Below are 19,570 nucleotides of genomic sequence, written 5' to 3'. Positions count from 1 at the left end.
CCACCAGCTCAGGTCTCTCATCAGACGTGGGGACAGCTGGATTCCCTGGGAATGCCTGCCCATAGGCCGCCCTCAGCTTTCCAGCCTTCATCCTCTCCCCCTGTTTTTCCTGCTGAGAAAACCTGAGGTTCTGTTGTGAAAGGAACCTGAGGGATTATCTGGTCACGCTGTCACAAAATACCAGCAATGATCAATCGGGATCTGACTACAGAATCTAATGCTGCACCCAAGCTCCAGAGGAAGGAGGGCTATGATCAATTAGCAATGTCTGCCATGCATGGGTGCAATCAATTAGCCATGAGTGCAGTTTTGTGAATGCCAGATATTGCCATTCATGACCTGGTTCAACTTTTCAGAGTCAAGGGCACTGAAAACATTTTTTAAAAATAAAATTTTAATATATATAAAAATCAAATGCAATATTTTTCCATAAGACATGTCAGATGATGCCTAGAAATAGGATAAATCTGACTCCTGTCAGTGAGAAAGATATTCCCTTTACAATCCTTTCGCTCTTCCTCAAGGAGGAAGTCTCCGTTTGGTCCCTACACTTGCTAATCTCCCCTCTCAATTAAGAGACAAAGCAGATTTCCAGTAGGCAATGAACTGAAACATTTCTTTGTATTGTATTTACTTTTTATAGTTACCTTTTATTGATAGTGAATATCAGTCTTTCCATTTACAGAAGCAATATAAAGATTTTTCTTTAAATTAAAGTTTTTGAACAAAAAAAGTGACGACTTAAAGAAAAATATTAAGTACACAAAAACAAAGATGATGCATACAAATCATTTATGTATATATGACACAAATGACGAGGGCTTGAGTAATGCAAACCTTTCCAAGAACTCTGCAAAGTGGAATTCACTTGCAAAGAGGTTGCCTAGTTTACCCCACGACACACAGCAAAGGTCTGGGGTCTAAGGCTCAGGCCAGGACTGACGATACTTGCAGCCAGAACAGAGGTCATGTATGGCAGGACGTGGAAAGTGAGACCTCCGGGTAATTAAGCTATTCCGTGGTTAGTATCCAAGACTCAGGCCACCTCAGTAAAAGGGAGTTTATTTTGGACATAAGAGAAACAGGAATCCTGAGTGAACTGCCAGTAGCCCCCTCTGCACCAGCAATCTCTGTATCAGGAGCAGGGGCTCAAACCCTCTTGAAGTTTTCCCCTCTGCCATCTCCACTTGCACCTGCTCCCCAGGGCCTCCCTCCCCTGAGAGAAATCTGATTGGTCAGCTCAGGCCCAGCTTCCCTGATTGGACAGAGCTTCTGTTCTAAGCCACCTCATAGTTTGCGGGTCAGGCTGTGGGTGGGCTTGTGTCAAGTGCCCAATCGGCTGAGAGCAGGGCCTATAAATTCAGGGACTGCACACTTCTGGCTCAATTAGTTGTAAAGAGTGAGGTCAGTGCTTTTTTAAGACTCCTAGTTAAGGAGCTAAGGTGTGGCAGACATCACAGGTGTGTGTGATCAGTGCTAGGGATAGCGGGAAAAGAAGTGGAGGGGTGCTGGGGATCCCCGAGCAGGGGTGGGAGAGGGAGGACTGCCATGTGAGGGGATGAGTCTCTTGCATGAGCCAGTGTGCTGTAGTCTAGTGGGCGTGAGGCTTGACCTCAGAAGGGTCAAGGAGTCCAGGGTGCGCCTGTGAGGTGCATGGTGCCCCCTGCGAGAAAGAAGCTGGGCACAAGGAGCCCAGGCAAGGTGGTGCCAGATAGTTTATTAATCATCCGGGGAAACATGATGGGATGCCAAGTACACTTTGTCAAAGTGCAGTGAGCTGCCCTTCTGGAGGAGGTGTGCCAGCCCCTGGACTATGGAAGAGACCCCTGCAGGGGAGGGTAGAGTAGAAGGAGCCCAGGAGTGGGCTCCCTGCGACAGCATGAGGACCTGCCACCAGAAGGGTTTCTTTCCATCAGCATGCCTTATGACAGTGAAGCCGTGTGGAAGGATCCACTTTACTGGGGGATTTGTGTCCATACCTGGACCACAGCACTCAAGATGTGGTGACCAAGCATTCAGAGGTCATGAGAGATGCCAAGGGGTAGTGACAGGGCCACTTTGTCCAGCTGCCCTGTGACCCTGAGAGCGTATCCCTCGAGCACTGAATGTCAAGGCCTGGGCACATTAAGGGAAGCAGTGTTCCCTCCAGGGGAAGCTGAACTCACAGAAGGTTAAGGGGAATTTATCACCTAGATGAGAAAGGAGAGCGCACCACAGGCATAGAGAACGGCATGTGCAAAGGTATGGGAGCATGAGGGGGCTCCAGGGGGCTCAGAAGGACTTTGGATAGGGTTCCAGAAGGGAATGACCCAGCGTGATGCTAGACAGGTGAGGGCCAGGCCAAGAAGTGGGGTGAGGGCAATGGAGAGTCACGGCAGGGTTTTAAACAAAGGCAGCATAACTGAGTTTTGGAACTAGCACTCTGGCTGCGCTGTGGAGGTGGGGTGAAAGGGGGTGATACTGGGCAGGACACCCAGTGAGGAGGGTGGAGTGCAGAGCCCTGGAGAACCTCGAGAACTCTCCCTGAGGAGCAGCTGCAGGCTGGAGAGGAGACAGGTTTCAGAGGCAAAACCCAGGGGACCCCATGATTGATGGAGGGAGTCAAACTGCCCCCGCCTGCAGTTTCTGACTTGGGCAGTAGGACCAGGGAGCAGCGATAGAGGTATGGAAGTGAACTGCCAAGGGTGCAGGGCCAGGTGGGGGCCATCTGGTGGAGATATCCACGGGGCAGCTGAACACCAAGTGTCGCAGCTGTGGACAAGCGTTGAGGACAGAATCCTCAAGTGGGTCTGGAGCAACAGTGGACAGTCACCTGCCTCCCACCCCTGGCCGTCTGTCTACACAGAGTGAGCTGGGTCCTGATCCTGGAGCTCTTGGAGGGACAAGTAGGCATCGGTGTTCAGGGTCAGGGAAGAGGTGGGGGCCCTGACCTGGCCTTGCCCGGGAGGCCGGGCCCAGGGGAAGCTGACCCCCTCCCTGGGGCCGGGGGCAGGGACCTCCTCTCCTGCTTCTCCCAGTGCATTCTCCAGGGGTGACTGGAAATCCACCAGGTCAGGAGCTCCCGGAGTGGAAGGCCCCAGGAGCTGGGAGGCCCAGTCTCTGGGGACTCCCTCCTGCAGGGAGGGGGCCAGCCTTTCTTCACTGGCCCCAGTGCCCCCCAGGGCAGTGTTTGGGGGGCTCGCGCCAATGAGGAGACTGGGGGAGAAGAGCAACAGGTCTTCCCCCGGGGGGAAGGTGCAGTACGCATGCTCCTCTCCTGGCGGAGGCGGCAGGAGTGGGAGGAGAGACCCCTCGGGTGCCCCAGGCCCACCCTCCTCAGGCTCCTCAGTGCAGGGGTCATAGGTGAAGTACACCTGGCAGGACTCGATCTCCAGAGCATCCGGGAGGTGGAAGAAGAAGTAGCCTTGGTTGGTGAAGCAGCTGGTCAGCGAGTGGCCGCTCGTCTCAAGGGACAGTGAGGGCTCCTTGTCCTGCTGCAGCAGGAGCAGCTGCATGGCCTTGGTATCCCTGTCCAGCACCTCCAGCGGGGAGATCTCAGGCGCCGGGCCGCTGGGGCTGAAGGAGGACGAGGGGAAGGGCGACGACAGCCACTTCTGCCAGGAGACAGACCAGCGGAGGGTGAGGGGGACGCCTCCCCCAGATTCTCAGCAGCAAGTCCTAACTCCTCCTCCTCCTTCAGCAAGCCATCAGGACTGCCCCATATGACAAAGCCCCCCTGACTGTTCCCCACACTCACCCCCCCCGTGTGCCCACCACTTGGGGAAACCTTTGGGTCAGCCCCAGGAGGTGCTTTCTTCCCAGCCCCAGCACGGGCCTTCCTGGCTCAGTGCAGGTGCTCAGGCAATGCATTGACTCCGTGAGTGACAGCTTACTGAGCACCTGCCACAAGCCTGGCACTGTTCCAGGTACCGGGGACACAGCAAAGGGTAGAATGTCAGTGTCTGGTGGGGACTGGTGAGAGTGTGTCCCCAACCAACCAATGCCAAAGTAGAAAGGGTGTGAGAGCACATCTTGTTCACTTTACAGATGCCCAGAGAGGGTGTGCCCTGGCCCTAATCACACAGCCAGCTGGTGGCAGAGCTGGGACTCAGCCTTCCCACTCACCCTGCCATGGAGACATCTCTGGTGGGGAGCTAATGTGCCCCCAGTTGGCCTCTCCCTCCCAGGGCCCTGCGGCCCCCCACCTCCCACACTTTTCCTCCACAGAGAGAGGGAAGCACCCATCAGAGCACTTCTCCGTTGCTCCAGAATCCAGAGAGCCCTGGCCAGGAGTGGTGAGCCTGGGCTCCAGCCCTGGCTCTCACTAGCTGTATGGCCCTGGGCAGGTCCCTGCACCTCTCTGAGCCTCAGTTCCACGGCAGTTAGCTGCCTCTTCCCTGCTCCCTCACTGTAGGCCGGCAGGGAACTGCCACGTAAGAACATGAAGGTGGAAACAGCTGGCCGAGGGTCCAGTGCAGATTACACAGCAAAGATGTGGGGGCGGTAGATCCCTGAGGTGGGTGCATTTGAGAATGCCAACAGCTCTCTGTCCTGGGAGCTTTCAGCAGCTGAACTGTGGTCCCCAGAGTCCAGGGACCAGGCCTGATGGGGTCCCCTCTATACTCCTGTGCCCAGCACAGGGCCAAGGAGCCGATCAATCTATTTCAGAGGAATTAATGGACCAGCAGAAAAACATCCTGGTCTCCCTCCCCAGAGTGAGTTCTCGGGGCTGAGCTAGCTGTTATACAGACACACGCACACACACCAGTGCACACACACCCCACACATGTATACACACGTGCATGCACGCACCACTCAGCAGAAATCTACCCCCTTTCCCCAAACTAGGAGTTTGTGTTACAGGAGAAAAAGCTGAGAAAGAGAGAGAGAGAGAGAGAGAGAGAGACTAGGGCAAACTGAGGTGGGCGAGGAAGGGTAGCCGACTAGGAGAGAGGAGAAGAGCGCAGGTCGGGTGGGGTGGGGCCCAGACACTAGAAGAGGCAGTGGAGGGCAGGGCCAGGCGGTGGCCTGGAGCCTTCGGCCACACACCTCAGGGGTATGTGTGGTCATCCATTTCCTAGGCCTCCATCCACGATGCCCTGAAGTGCGGTGTGGGGGCACAAAGGGAAACTCATCCTCCTTTCATGCACACTCACACATTTGCACTCACTCCCAGGGCCCATGGACAGGGCAGAGGGAGAGAGAAGCAGGCCTCCCACACACATGCAGAGGGTGGGGGATCCCTCTTGGCTTGTCCCAAGCCCCAGCCACATGTTGTGACCCCAGGGCCTCCTCCACACCTGAGCCTGGCACAGGCATCTAGACCTGAGGATGACCTCATGGGAAGATGGAGTGGTTTGCAGCTGTCTAGGAAAGGTCCTACTTCTGCCCCCAAATGTCCTAGGCCCATAAAAACAGAAAGCCTTAAGGCTGGAAGAGGAATGAGAATACCTCTCGTCCAGCCTCCAAGCAGTTCCAATGTAGGAATCGCTTCAGCTACGTGTCTGACACATAATCAGCCAAGGCTTGCTTGTATACCTGTTGATGGGGAACTCACTACCTTTAAAGCTGAAGGAGGAATTTTAAGGAGCTAAAATACTGCGTCGAGATATTGCAGATAAGATAACCCCAGTCTTTGGAAGTTTTCCAGAGAATTCCAGCAGGGGCGTTGACCAGTGCTGACAGAGAACTCCAAAGCCAGCTCGTGGCAGCTCTGGTCCAGCGTGGCTTGCCAGCCCCTCAGCACTCCTCCTCACCTCCCCCGCCCCACCTCAGCTCCTCCCCCCCAGATCTAGGGAGCCTAGGGCAGGCGAGGGGGCAAGGGGGCGGTAGGGTGGTGAAAGCAGCCCACCACATCCCCTTTCCCCCTTGAAACTTCCTTCCTGAAGTGGGTGTGGGCTGGGGGAGGGGAGACAACTGAACTTACAGTGACGTTCAGGGTGTTACTAACGTGTGTGCCCACACTTTTAAAATGAATCTGTGTTTTGTGGCGAGAAGTGACTAGAGGACTTGTTAGCATCTGTGATCAGTTCTGGGACCTGCCCAGAGCTTCTTTACAGAGGCAGAGGGAGCACTACCCCACAGAGAAAGTCTGCGCTCTGTGGTAGGGGGAGAACGTGCTCCTGGCAAGACCTGCGCCGTCAACAGACTGGTGACCGTAATTCTAGCGAGGGCCCCTTGCGCACTGACTGTGTGCGCGGCAACGTTCTCGGGGCCATACACATAGTAAGTAACACTGTGTTCCTCCTCATTTTACAGGTGAGGAAACTGAGGCACAGAGAGGCTCTGTAACTTGCCCCAGGTCACACCGCCAGGAAGTGGTGGAGCCGGGATTTCAACCCAGGCAGTGTGGTTCACACAGGAGGTGCCATTTAGCCTGAGAACGCTGGTGCCAGAGCTGGGGAAAGGGGCCCATACCCACCCCAGAGGCTGCTCCTTTCAGCATTTGTCTGCTCTCTCACACTGCAAAACCCGCTCCTCCTGCACCACCTCCCCGCCCACTGGCACCACTGCCAAGCTCTGGCTGGCCCAGGTCAGCTTCTCACATCCGCCCTCCACTTCCAGACTCCTACCTGGAAATCTCCTCCGTGCTCTGAGCTCAGCTTGGAAAAGAACTCTGAGGGGTCTGGGATGTGACACTTCAGAATTTTCTTCAACCTTAACAGGGGAGAGGGAAGGAGGGTGAGAAGGGAAGGGGACCACAGTGTCCTGCCATCAGCTCACAGCTCTGAGGGCAGGGCACGGAGCCACTCCACAATCATTCATGTATTCAGTCAATACTGATTGAATATCCAGTAAGGGAGGGTACTGTGCTGGGTGCTGGGGACACAAGAATGGCCGACAGAGAAGGTCCCTGCTCTCAAAGAGCTGATATTCTAATGGGGAGACAGAGCCAAGTGTGCAACATTACCACTCATTCTGCAAAGAGCAGAAAGTTATGGAAGAGAAGAAGGTGGGGGTGGGCGACTGCATGAATCAGAACGGTCAGGTCAGGGATGGCTGGAGCAGAGTGAACCAGGAGGAAGGAGGTTAAGAGAGAGGCCAGATTATGTGCCTCCCAGGCAGGGCTGTCATGGGTGGTGGTTCAGGTTGTGCACTGCCCAAGAGCACCTGATTTGGGAGCTGATGATTGGGGGCTGAATTTCAACCCATGTTCTGCTTGTCAAGCTAAGTGCCCCAGCCTCTAGGCCCCAGAAAGCCTGGCTGCTGCCCCCATGACCTGCCCAGGCTCAGTCAGCCCTCACCTCACCCCCAACCCCACCTTATGTTCTCTGACCACACCCTTCTCCCTGCACTCTCAGTTTCTGGAAGGCTTGTCCTTCTTTCCCACCCAGGGCCTTTGCACATGCTGTTTCCTCTGCCTGTGATGCACTCCCCACCCCCATCCTGCCTGATTAGCTCCTCCTTCCAATTTCAAGAGAATCATCACTTCCTCAGGGAAGTTTTCCCCGGCCATCCCTCAGCCAAGGTTCCTCTCCCTGCAGTCTACTCCCGGTACATGCAGTGCCTTCCTTCACCATCCTAATCATGGCGTGTCATTATATGTGGATGACTAGTGAGCATCTGCCTTCCCCATGGGAATGTGAGCTCCAGGAAGACGGGACCGTGTGCGTATGGCTAGCCTTTGCATTCCCAGCTCTCAGCGCTGTACCTGGCACTGAGCGGGGCTCAGTAAATAAAAGAATAAATGAATGATTGCCCAGACCCAGATAGACCCACGAGGACCCCCCCACACAGACAGCTAGTGTGTGCACACACTCAACTCCCGAAAGTAATGCTCTGGGCAGGGCACCCCTGGGGCTCTCCCTCCCCTGCTCCCCTCGGGCTGCTTCCATGGGGTTCCATCTTTGGGGATGGGTCATAGGGAAAGGCTAGATGTTAGGCAGGGAAGACTCCGGGGAGGGCAGAGGAAGCACTCCTGTTCAGCCCAGACCCTGACTGGCAAGGAGTGTGTGTCGGAGAGAGAAGGGAGCATGCAGGACAGATGGGAGCGCTCTTACCAGGGCCCGAGGTACCGGCAGTTGGCCAGCAGGTAGACTAAGAAGATGAAGCCAAAGGCACCACCGAGGCCCACCATGAGGTGATCCAACGAAGGGTAGGCCAGGTTCTTCCCCCAGGCTGCCCATGATGAGAAGAGAAGCAAGGAGGGGGGTTAGAGAAGTACCCCAACTCACCCGGATCACTCCAGCATCCCGCTATCCCTGCCCTAGTGCTGAGGGCCAGGCTGACCTCTGACCCAAGACATTACAGCACCCCAGCTGGACCAGCAGACCCGCTGTGTGCCAGGCTGACGTGGGCCATCACATGCTTTCATCACAGCAGCCCTGCCTCAGTATCATGGCACCCACTTTACAGATGAGGAAACTGAGGCTGAAAGTCCGCCCCCGACCCTGGCAGAAACCAGGAATTGAGGTTTCAGGGTGGAGAAAGAGCCTCTCTGGCCTCCCTATTAACTCGCAAGTCCCATCCCCTCACTGAGTCCGTGTTCCCGTGGGTGTAATTATGCCCATCCTGCAGGGTAACATCAAGTGAGCTGATGACACCAGATGAGCCCTGTAGCCCCAGCCCCAAGCCTCCCCCCCAGCTGCCCCCAGAGCCACAGCCCGGCCACACCCTCCTGTCCAAGCTCCATGCCCACCGCTGCTGCCCACCAGTACCTGCCGGCCTCGTCTTGAAGGCCAGGGCCTGGCTCCAGGGGCTCCAAGTCGCAGGGTTGTCTTGCTGAGGCCTGACCCGCACTTGAAGCTCATACGGGGTATTTGGATGGAGGTTCTCCAGGCAGATCCATTGCTGGTTCTGCTTGAGGATCAGCAGAGGGGCCTCCTGGGACAGAGACAGGGCTGTCAGAGCAGAGGGGCCCCCCCCACCCACCTCACCTCCCAGGGCAGGGCTGGCAGCACCTCCTTTCTCCCCTCCAGCCACTCCCTCTTCCTCGTCCACACCTATCCCCTCCTCCCAAAAGGCTCCCTGACTCCCCAGTTGCTGGGACCCAAACCCCAGGGTCATCCTAAACCCCTCCCTCTCCCTCATCCTCTCTATCCAAAGCCATCTGCCAATCGGCGGTTTCCACCTCCAGAGCCTATTCTAGACCCTTCTTTCTCTCCTCTCCTCCCGCTCCAGGTCTGAGCTCCCACCTCCTCTCAGGCAGGCTGGTCTCCCTGCTTCCACCACATTCTCTACCGTCTGTTCTCCACACAACCAGAAAGAGAGATTTTTTTTTCCCACAGCCCACTGCCACCTCTGCATCCTTCTTTTTGCCTTTTTCTGGTTCCCCACACACCCAGACAGTGTCTTGCTTTTGCAGTGGCTGCTTCCTCTGTTTGGAAAACCTGCCCCAGATCTTTGCAGGGTCAGCTCCTCCTTGACCCTCAGATCTGGGAGCAGGTTTCCCCGGTCACCTGAGTCTGAAGGAGCCTGTCTCAGTCCCTCTCAGATGCGTTATCCCGTTTCGTTTTCTCGATAGTGTTTATCAATATGCCACAGTCTCCTGTTTCTGTGCTGGCCAACCATCTGCCCCCCGCTCCCCAGGTGAGTTTCCTGAGAGCAGAAAGCCGATCAGTCTTGCCCTCCACTCTCTCCCTAGTGTCCAGCACATAGTAGGCATTCAGTAAATGTTTGATGAATGACTGAGCGAGTGAATAAAGCATGAGTAAATGAATAAGGACAGACCCCTGTGTACCTGGACCACACTGGATCTGGAATGTGGAGAGGTGGCATCCTAGGGCCTCTGAAATCTCACAGAGAAGTCAGTCACCCACCTCTTGGCTATGTAACTCTACCCCTGGAACCCCTGGGTTATCAGAGGGCATGTGAAGGGAGGGGGCAGCGGGAGCAGGCAGTACAGAGGAGCAGCAGAGGCTGCCTGGGGGCTGCTGTGGCTTTGCGGAGATGAAAGATGGACAGACACAGTGACCAGGACAGGAAGGAGGAAGCAGGGCAGGTCAGACTGGGCCATGTACTCACCTCCCAGGTACGGCCTGAAGACCTGGTCCGGGCCTCAAACTCCAGGGATCTTTCAATGTAGTGGGAGGACTGGGAGACGTTCCAGGTTATGTTGCATCTGTCAGTCCCTATGTGGGCGACTTGGAGGGAGTCAGGGGCCATCAGGCGAACTGGAGGCGGGAGAGAAGAAGGGAGAGCAAGCTTTGGGGACGCTGGCTCATGATGCTGAGATGACCAGCTGAGACATGCTCCAGCCTCCACCTTTGCACCTGCCGTTCCTCCCTCGTGGTGTGCTCTTCCCCCAGAGATCCACACATCACTGCTCTAATATCACCGATTGAGAGAAGCCTTCCCCAGCCCCCTGCCACTCTCGATCTGCCTCACCTGATTGATTTTTCTTCCTAGCGCTTCTCACTACCTGACATATTAAATACCTACTCTTGATTCTTTATTCACTGTTTCCCCCACCGGACTGTGAGCTCGCTGAGGGCAGGGACTTTTTGTTCTCTCCTGAGGAGGTATTTAATATGTCAGGTAGTGATAAGCGCGGTGGTGCCTGGAACATTGCCTGCCATGTACTAAGCGCTTAATTAAATGTCTGCTGAATGAATGAATTAGGACAGCCTTTCTCTGCATTCAGAAATGATCTAAGAGCTTGACATGGATCATCTCTTTCATTTAATTTAATCTCATTAATCTTATATATAAGATTTTATGATTCGGAAGTTAAGTCATCTAAGTTTTCATAATTCTGAGACTCTGTAGAACTCCATGAATAACAATAAGCGAGTGTTTATTGAGCATGTGCTAAGCAGTTTCTGAATCTTGGCTCATAGACTCCTTGCAGCAACCATGTACAGCAGGTAACCGATTATCCCCCATTTTACAGATGAGGAAACCGAGGCTGACATGTTAAATGATCTGCCAGTGAGATCATACCTGGTTAAGGCAGGACTGCATTTAGCACCCTACCTGGATCTCACCCTCTGTTGCACCTCTTTCCTAGAGATGGACCCCAAGTTCTGGGGGAGGTGGGAAGGGCTGGGGGTGGGGACAGGCACTCGGTCATACAACAAACCTTCCCAGAGCACCGCCCAGATCAGACCTGGTACTGAGTACTCAGAATGGAGACATAGGGATAGCAGAAACTCTGCTCTCAGGTTGCTCACAGCTCAGTGAGGGAGATACACCTAGAATCAGGCAATGATGACCTAGGCCATAAACACCCTTAAAGAGGAAGTACAAAGGGCTGGGAGAATCTAGGAAAGCCTCCTGGAGGAGGTGATTTCACTGAGCCTTGAAGGGTGAATGGGAATTTTCCATGTCAAAAGAGCCTTCCAGGCAGTGTGACTAGTACGTTGCAAGGGCTCAGGGGCGTGGATGGGCAAGTTGAGTTTGGAGAACTGGCCTTTGGTGTGGCAGAAATATAGGCCACAAGAGGAGGATGCTGGAGAGGAAAGCCAGGTGGGATCCCGAGCAGCCTTGAATGCCAGGGTAAGGAGCAAGGACTACACCCTGAGTGCAGCGGGCAGTGAACTGGTCAGATGTGGATGTGGAAGCTAACGGAGAGAGACTAGAACAGTGCGATTCCAGAAAAAAGATAGGGAAGGAGGTGCCTCCCCCCACCCCAGCCCCACCAGGGATCCTCACTCACGGTTATTAAAGGGCTTGAAGTCCTGGGTCATTACCATCTTCCACTTCTTCCCTTCGAGGCATGTCACACTTATGTTGACGATGTCCACTGAGGTCATTTTCTGAGACTGCAAGTGAAGGGGGTAGCGATGTTGCCAGCAGCAGCTGGCGGGGGAAAGCCATCGAGATGAGGACAGGGGAAGGACAGGAAGAAGACCCAGACTGCAACACAGGAGGAGCCCCAGCACACATCCACATTGTCTAAGGCAGGGGTCTGCAAACTTATTCTGTAAAGGGTCAAGGAGTAAATCTCTTTGGCTTCGCAGGTCACATGGTCTCTGTTACAACTGCTCAACTCGGCAGTAGACGACATGTAAGGGAATGAGAGTGGCTATGTGCCAATAAAACTTTATTGACAAAAACAGACAGCAGGTTGCATTTGGCCCGTGGGCCACAGGTTGTCAACCCCTTATCTAAAGTGAAGTGAGCTGTCTTGGGAGGAAGGGAGTTCCCTTTTATGAGCGGTATGCAAATGGGATGAGCCCCCCAAAAGGTGCAGGGCTAGAACTGTACCTGTGTAATAGCTTTGGGTGTGAAAGCCTCCCCTATCTCATTTCTCCCCACACCCTGACTTTTCTGGAAGGCAATGTCCGGGTATTGAGCATCTGGGCAGGCACTGCTCAGCAGCGTTAACCGTTCTCTGGCTGATTCTCACAGCAGTTCACCCCCACACTGCACCTAAGAAACCTGAGGCTCAGGTTGGTGAAGGGACTTGCCCAAGGTCACTCATCTGGTCATCAGGGGAACTCAGATTCAAAGCCATGCTCTGCGCCCACAACCCCACAGAGACTGCAGCCCTGGCCCATCACGCCTGACCGAGGGCTGCCGAGTGAGCAACCGATGGTGGCCTCCTCCCTGTGCAGAGGGCAGCCCTACAAGCCTGCAGGAGGAAGGTCTCGTGCAGGCCCGGTGAGGAGCTGAGCTCGAGCCCAGGGTGCTGTTTTCAGGTCCAGCACCCAGGGCGCAGCCCTTCTGACCTGCCGCAGGGGCCACTATGAGCAAGCCTTGAATCTGGTTATCACCGTGTTTCCCCGAAAAGAAGACCTAACCGGAAAATAAGTCCTAGCATGATTTTTCAGGATGACATCCCCTGAACATAAGCCCTAATGCATCTTTTCGAGCAAAACTTAATATAAGACCCAGTCTTGTTTTGGGGGAAACACAGCAGTTCCCAGAGCTGGAAACAATTCCTCCCTCTGTACCCCAAGGACCCTGCCCCAACCTTATTCCAGCTCCTATGGGGGCCAGATTTTCCTAGATAATAACAGTATTATCATTATTACTATTACTGTTATTGTTGTTGTAAAGATGCCGATAGTACATTCTGTTGAGCACTTAGTCTGGAAGGCGCTCTTCTAAGCACTTTACATATATTATCTCATTTAATTCTCTCAGCACCCTATGAGACAGGTGCTGTTACTATTCTCATCCTGCTGCAGCACAGAGAGGCTTAGGGACTTGCCTAAGGTCACACAGCTAGGTGGGAGCAGGATCTGAAGCGAGACCACCTGCAGAGCTCACAGAGAAAGGCACGCAGTCTGTGCCTTTGACAGCTGCACATAAGCCTATCTCTACTCCCTCCTGCCCTCTGAGAATGCATATGACCTGATGATGGGTGGAAAATGTGGTCTGGGCATCCCTGGTGCCCACCGCAGCCATGGAGGTTTGATGGACAATCGTCAGATGCACAGCCACAGGGACACGGCCACATGGCCTTTGAGAGGCAGCCTGGGGCCATGGTGAAAGGGCCGGGCTGGGGGTTTCACAGACCTGGGTTCAATCCCAGCTCTGCTACTCCCTGGCTGTGTGATCTTGGGCAGGGACCACGCCTCTCTGAGCCTCAGTTTCCTCATCAGTTAAGGAGACGATGCTGGTGACCACCCAGAGTCACCCCTGTGACCAGCCACTGACCATCATGTCAGGTGCATGCTCTATTCTGGGTGGCGGTCCAAGTGCTTTCACGCTCTGATCCACTCAACGGGGAGGCGCCATTATCACTCGCACTTTAATGGAGGGGACATGGAGACAGAAGGCATCTATTGTCACCCAGCTGGTGCACAGTGAAGCCAGGCCTTGATCCCAGACCAGGGTTTCCAGGCGAGAATTCCCGCCCGGTCTCAGGATTTTCTTCACTTTCCTGTTCCCGAATCCCAAGATATAAACTGTTTGCTGTTCTCCACGATGACTCGTTTCCACAAAGTGACAGCCGATACTACCAACCACCTGGGTTCAGGAGCCGATTTTCCCGATTCCCCCGATTTCCCAACCAACTTTTCTCGGGATTTGGGAACAGAAAAAACGAAAAAACTTCCCGAGAACGGGCGGGAATCCCGCCCGGAAACCCTAACCCAGACTGTCAAGCTCTGGAATCCACACTCCTGACCGCCCACCACCCTGCACTTGCTAAGACCTCAGGAAGAGTCGGAGGCGTGGTTATTATTATCAGTGGGGAGCTCTCCCCGCTTGACAAGGAGTGCAGTAGTGACACGGGACCCCCAGCATGGGGTGGGGGATGGAGGGTGCAGGGGCAGAAGGTGAGCCTCACGCCCCATGGATCTGTCGCCCCCGGGTCAGGTCTGATTCCTGGCCTTTGGACGCTGCCCTCCTTCCCTCCGCCTCCCAGACCCTGGCAGCCCACACGACCGCAGCTTGCTGGCCATTGGGCTTGCAGGGTCCCAGCTCCTCTCCTGGGAGGATACCCCTTGACACCCACCCTCCCCCTGGGCCTCCTCAGCTACAGATACTCACATTTGGGGGTCCAAAGAGCAGGTTGCAGGCCCAGGATGCCGGCCCCACTGAGCTCAGCTCACAGGATACATTCTTGGAACTTTTAAGGCAAAATAACCTCCTTAGAGGAAAAGGAGGGACCCCAGAGTTGACCCTTGGGATGGTCCGCCATGCAGCGAGGCCAGTCTGCACAGGCTGACCATGCCAAGCTCACAGGGGTGCCAATTCCCCCACCTGCTCCACCTTCCCTCACAAGCATCTTTTTCTGCCCTCCCCACCCGAGTCGGCCCCACAGCAGCCAGAGTGATCTTCTAGAAACAAACCAGTTCAGGACACCCAGCCTCCACACCTAAAGCCCTGCAGTCTTCCCATAGGCTGGATTGGGCCTTGCAAGCCCCTGTGGAATTGCCACCCACAGGAGTCAGGGCCAAACCCAAAGCCACCTTCGCTGCTCCCTCCAGGATGTTTGTGTCACAGTGATCCCTTCATCAGCTCCCACCTACCACCCCCCAAGCTCTCCAACCACGCCCCAGGCCCCTGTTCCCACAGCTGCCCTAGGGGTCTCTCAAAATCCCAAGTTACTCACAAAGCTTGGGGAGGCCCCTTTCTTCCCTGCCCCTCTTGCCTCTAAAGTCACGTCCAGCCTCAGCACAACAGGCTTGAAGCCCCATGTCCCCAGTCTGCCTCGTCCAGCCTATCTGCAGCCTAGACCCCCACGCCCCACTGCCACCCAGGTTCCAAGAGCCTAAATAACTGACTCTCAAATTTTCCAGACTTCTGTGAGACCAAGAGTGTGTGCATCCTATTAGTCCAAGATTCTCGAAGCACAGACGTCTTGGAGTCTGAGAGTTAGGATTTCAAGAATCTAAATGTCAGTGATTGTAAGATGCCACCGTCCTGAGATTGTGCAGTTTTGCCCGTCAACCCCACACTCACCGTATATAAGACTGGGCACAGATCTGGCAGGGTGTGTTCTGCAGGCCCCCATCCTTGCTCCACACACAGGAGATGTTGGCTTTTGAGTCGTAAAAGCATGTGAGCTTGGACGTCTCTGCTGGCAAGACGAGGCACAAGTGGCTGCAGGGTGCCCAGGGGCTGGCCCACCATCCCTGCTCCCGGTACCCTGCGCCTACCCGGTGAGGAGGTAGGCAACGCTGGTGGGCAGCGAAGGGATGAGTGGGCCCATTTCAAAGAACAAAACGGAGCCCCATAGCCTGCAAGGTCCCCACAGGCAGGCTGAAGCAGGGTAGTAATGAGAAGCCAGCATCTTGCCGTGGCTTGGGGAGGCATGTGGATACAGTGGGGGCAGGATGGAGGGTGAAGTGGGGAGGTGGATACCTGATCTCTGGTCCCATAGCCCCTGCCTTCCTCCTTCCTGCCTCTCGCCCCAGATGACGTATCTCCTGCCAAGAAGCAGGGGTCCCAGGAGGGCTGTAGAAACACCTTGGCCTCCTGCCTGAGGGAAAGCACATTGTGCGGATGCCAGGGGCCTCACCATTCACTGCTGTGGACACCTGAGGGATGTCCAGGGACAGGAGGAAGATGAGGACGGACAGACACCAGGACAGAGCAGGAGCCGCCATCACATCCACAGGTAGGGGCTGGGGAAAGGAGCCCTGGAGGAAGGAAGAGGAGGAGAGGGCACAGATGAAAACCCATCCATGTCCCTCACCACCCCTGCAGCAGGCTGGCCCTGCCCCTCGCAGGGTGTGCAGGTCCGCTCTCCACCACGCAACATAGTCCAGCCTCAGGGCCTTTGCACCTGCTGGTCCCACTGCCCCACACATGCTCACTCCCTTCCTTCAGAGACCCACATGTGGTGATTGCTGAAAGGGCTCTCTGAGTAAGGCCATCCCCTTGTTCAAAATTGGAAAACCAGGCTCGGGAAGGGGAAAGATGTACTTACATCCACCTGAGGGGGCCAGCACAGAGCTGGGATTAAAGCCTAATCCCAGCCTGCTTTCTACCCTGCTGCCCCTTTAACAACACCAAAACCACATGTCCTGTATGCCAGGCTCTGTTTTAAACTCGTTCAATGCAGAAATAAGAGCATGTGTTAGAGATGCTCTTGTTATCCCCATTTTCAGATGAGGAAACTGAGGCACAGAGAGGTGAAGCAAGTTATCCAAGGCCACACAGCTGGTAAGAGGCAGATGTGGGTCTGAGCCAGAGCAGCCTGCCCGGAGCCCAGGCAGTGCTCCCTCCTGTAACTTCTCTGCTGTGCCTTCCTACCCACTGAGAGAGTTCACGTGATCAAAAAACACATACTGATTACCTCAGAACAATACTCGTGCTGTGTGCTGAGCCCTCACTCTTGCCAAGCGCTTTGCGTACCCTGGGGGTGGGGAAGTACTTGTATTATCCCCTTACACGAATGAGGAAACCAAGGCTACAAGTCATAACTTGCCCAAGGTCACATGCGCAGAAGCAGAGCTGGGATCCATTGCCCAGGCTCCATTCCAAGGCTCAGTCTCTCACGCCAATCCACCTTGCCCAGCCCATCCCAGGCGCTGGTGCCAGAGGTAAAGCCAACAAGCTCTTTGCCCTGGGAAGTTGGGGCCCACATGGGCACAGGCCAACTGGTGGCATCTGGCCTGGGTGTGGGAAGGAGCCCAGAGAGGTACCCGTGGGCTCCTCCTCGCCGGCCCACCAGCCCCACAGGAAGGTGAGCTCCCCAGGATGGAGCTGGTTGCCTCTTTCTTGGACCCCCCAAATAACACAGGGTTGGGACCCCAAAGGGTGCAGAGTCCAGCAAAAAGGCTCCCAGCAAACACCCCTATTCCGCTTAGTCACTCCATCACAAACCTGGGGCATAGACACTGTCTATCCTCTGGAGGGTGTCACCCAGGGCCAGGCCCCAGTCAACAGGCAACCCCATGCCCAGGACAGGACCTGGCACAAAATCCCAGGGTGAGAGGAGGGGGTGGCAAAGGCATGCAAGATTGCAGGAAGGTCAGAGACAAAGCACAGCCCCAGCAGCGGGGAGCCTGGTGGGAGAAAAGGTGCAGCAACGTACACCAAGAGACCAAAGTACGCAGGAGAGAATGAGGATGGACAGACAGCAGGACAGAGCAGGAGACTATGGCGTGTGCCAGAAGGGTGCAGGCTGAGGGGGTCCTGGCAGTCTCTGAGGCTGCACCCTCATGCACAGGAGGAAACTGAGTCTCAGGGTGTGTACAAAACCTGCTCAAGGTCACAGAGCAAGGAAGAACCCCAGCTTCAGGGAGGGCAAGTCAGACCTCTGAGTCCCAAGCACTTCCATCGTGGGTTCTCACACACATCCACGCGTGCCCGTCATGACTGCAGACCTGTTCTCACTGACCGACTCATTAGGTCCCCACCACAACCCTGGGAGGGGGGTGTTATTGTCCTTTTTTGATAGATAGACACGTGTGGCCACGCAAGTGGCTGGACTAAAACAGGTCACCTGATTTCAAGTTAGAAGATGGTGACAATAATGACGATATTGATGACGACGATGACGATGATGATGGTGGTGGTGGTGGTGGTGGTGGTGGTGACTAATACTCAGCTTCTACTCTGTGCCTGGTACTGTTAGGACTCAGCAACCCTCTGACGGTAGGTACCGTTATGACTCCTTTTCTCAGATGAGGAGACCGCGCCACACATCACGTACCCTCTTGCCCAGGCTAGAGGCGGGTGGAGCTGGGGTTGGAACCCAGTCAGATGCAGTCTGAGGCCTCACGGGGCGGCTGCTGTGGAATGTGAGCCTTTGTGGGGGCTGGGGGAGGATCTGAAGCAGGAGTTCAGGAGCCAGAAATGTGTCCCACCTGCCCTCTGAACTCGACGGACCCCATCTCCCCTCGTCCTCCCACCCTCCACACTCCCCACACCCCGGCACGCCCATACACACGCACGCACACGAGCACAAATGCACACACACACAGGGCTCCCTCTTGCTGTTTCACTGTGGGGGCATCTTCCCAGCAGGTGTGGGGTCCTAGATGTGTGGGAAGGGAGGGGAGCCCCCAGCAGCCCCAGTCCCACATTGCTCTAAACACAGTTAAGGATGGGAGACCCGGCCCCCAGGAGAGGAGAGAGGGGTGTCCACCAGGCAGCCCCAGAGAGGGGGGTCCCATCCCCGCCCCCCAATCACACAGCCAAGTAAGGGGCACATCTGGACTTGAACCCCAGAGACCTCCCAGCCTCCACCCCCACTTCGCATCCAGGTCTCCTCCCTCGCCACACACGCCTGCTGTGGAGAACTTTACGAGGGGAGCCTCCCAAGTGACCCCATGCCACAGCCATCGGGAGGTGGCGCGCATCCCTCCCACCCCATTCAGTGCCACCTCTGAGCACCCAGCCCACCTGAGGCTCAGGTGGTCTTCCTCTCCCAGTCCTCCTACCCCCTTCTGCACCCCTCTGGGTTGGGGGGGCCAGCACAGGACCCAGGGAGGCCCCTCATCCCACAGCAGCCTCCAGCCTCTCCCCCTCCCGCTGGGTGGGCTGGGAAGAAGAAGTAGAATTAGACTGGGGACCCGCTTTTGCTCAAGCCAAGAATCACAAGAGCAGGGGCTGCCCAATGCTTGGGGGAGTCTAAGAGCAGGCTGGAGGGGAGGGCTGGGAGATGAAAGTTTACGTAGAAACTGCTGGGGGGTTCTCAGTCAGAGCTGAAAGTCATCCCCATGACCTTTACTACCAACCCACCCTCCCCTAGGGGCTGGTGGCAGGGGCCATGAGGGAGCTACTGGTACCCAGGGACTCGGCAGGGGCAGGGTGAGGGCAAGGCGGGTATCACCTGGCTGAGACATAGGGCTGCGGCAGCTTCTCTCCAGTTCTCTCCGCTGCTGGGACCACAGCCATCTCCCCAGGGCCCTGTTCCTGCTCTGGTGGCCCAGGTAGCAGACTGATGGGGACAGCAAAGAGTAAACCCCAGGGCCAGCCCACTTCCTGCAGAGGCTGGAGAGGGCAAGGCCTGGGTTGGGGGGCGGGAAAGATCTGGCTTGCTGAGAAACTCTGAAACTCCTGAAGCATCTAGGGGCCAGATTAAGATCTCTCTCCTCGTCTGGGGGCGGGTGGGGGGGTGGGCAGCGTGGGCGCACATGCGCTCACACAGTCTCACACACACACACACACACACACACACACACACACACACACACACACACAGACTCCTTGCTGCACACAGGAGCCCAAGGGGGTGAAGCCCCTTCTTTTCCCTCTTACACCACCCCCACCCCATCTCACACAGGCCACCTCAAGACTTGTC

The 19,570-nt window shown here is 55.6% G+C and overlaps 1 protein-coding gene across 5 annotated transcripts; it reads right to left on the bottom strand.

Annotated features, from left to right (window-relative positions):
- Positions 1-654: 654 nt before the first annotated feature.
- On the bottom strand, positions 655-19,299 carry IL2RB (interleukin 2 receptor subunit beta). Of its 5 annotated transcripts, XM_033118769.1 has the most exons (11): positions 19,100-19,297; positions 15,836-15,956; positions 15,679-15,743; positions 15,277-15,394; positions 14,362-14,440; positions 11,576-11,681; positions 9,943-10,091; positions 8,637-8,802; positions 7,980-8,097; positions 6,552-6,636; positions 655-3,593 (listed from the first exon to the last, which is right to left on the bottom strand). In XM_033118769.1, the coding sequence occupies exons 1-11, from the start codon at positions 19,110-19,112 to the stop codon at positions 2,838-2,840; spliced, it is 1,776 nt and encodes a 591-aa protein (XP_032974660.1). In that variant the 5' UTR covers positions 19,113-19,297; the 3' UTR covers positions 655-2,837. The 5 variants fall into 5 exon arrangements, with proteins under 5 accessions (XP_032974660.1, XP_032974661.1, XP_032974662.1 ...); XM_033118770.1 differs by lacking the exon at positions 15,679-15,743 and having other exon boundaries at positions 19,100-19,296; XM_033118771.1 differs by lacking the exon at positions 15,679-15,743 and having other exon boundaries at positions 15,277-15,391; positions 19,100-19,296.
- Positions 19,300-19,570: the final 271 nt, after the last annotated feature.

Source organism: Rhinolophus ferrumequinum, chromosome 10 (assembly GCF_004115265.2).
Source record: "Rhinolophus ferrumequinum isolate MPI-CBG mRhiFer1 chromosome 10, mRhiFer1_v1.p, whole genome shotgun sequence".
Classification (NCBI taxonomy): Eukaryota; Metazoa; Chordata; class Mammalia; order Chiroptera; family Rhinolophidae; genus Rhinolophus; species Rhinolophus ferrumequinum.
Note: the sequence above shows the minus strand (reverse complement) of the source record. Positions and strands in the feature narration are given on the sequence as shown.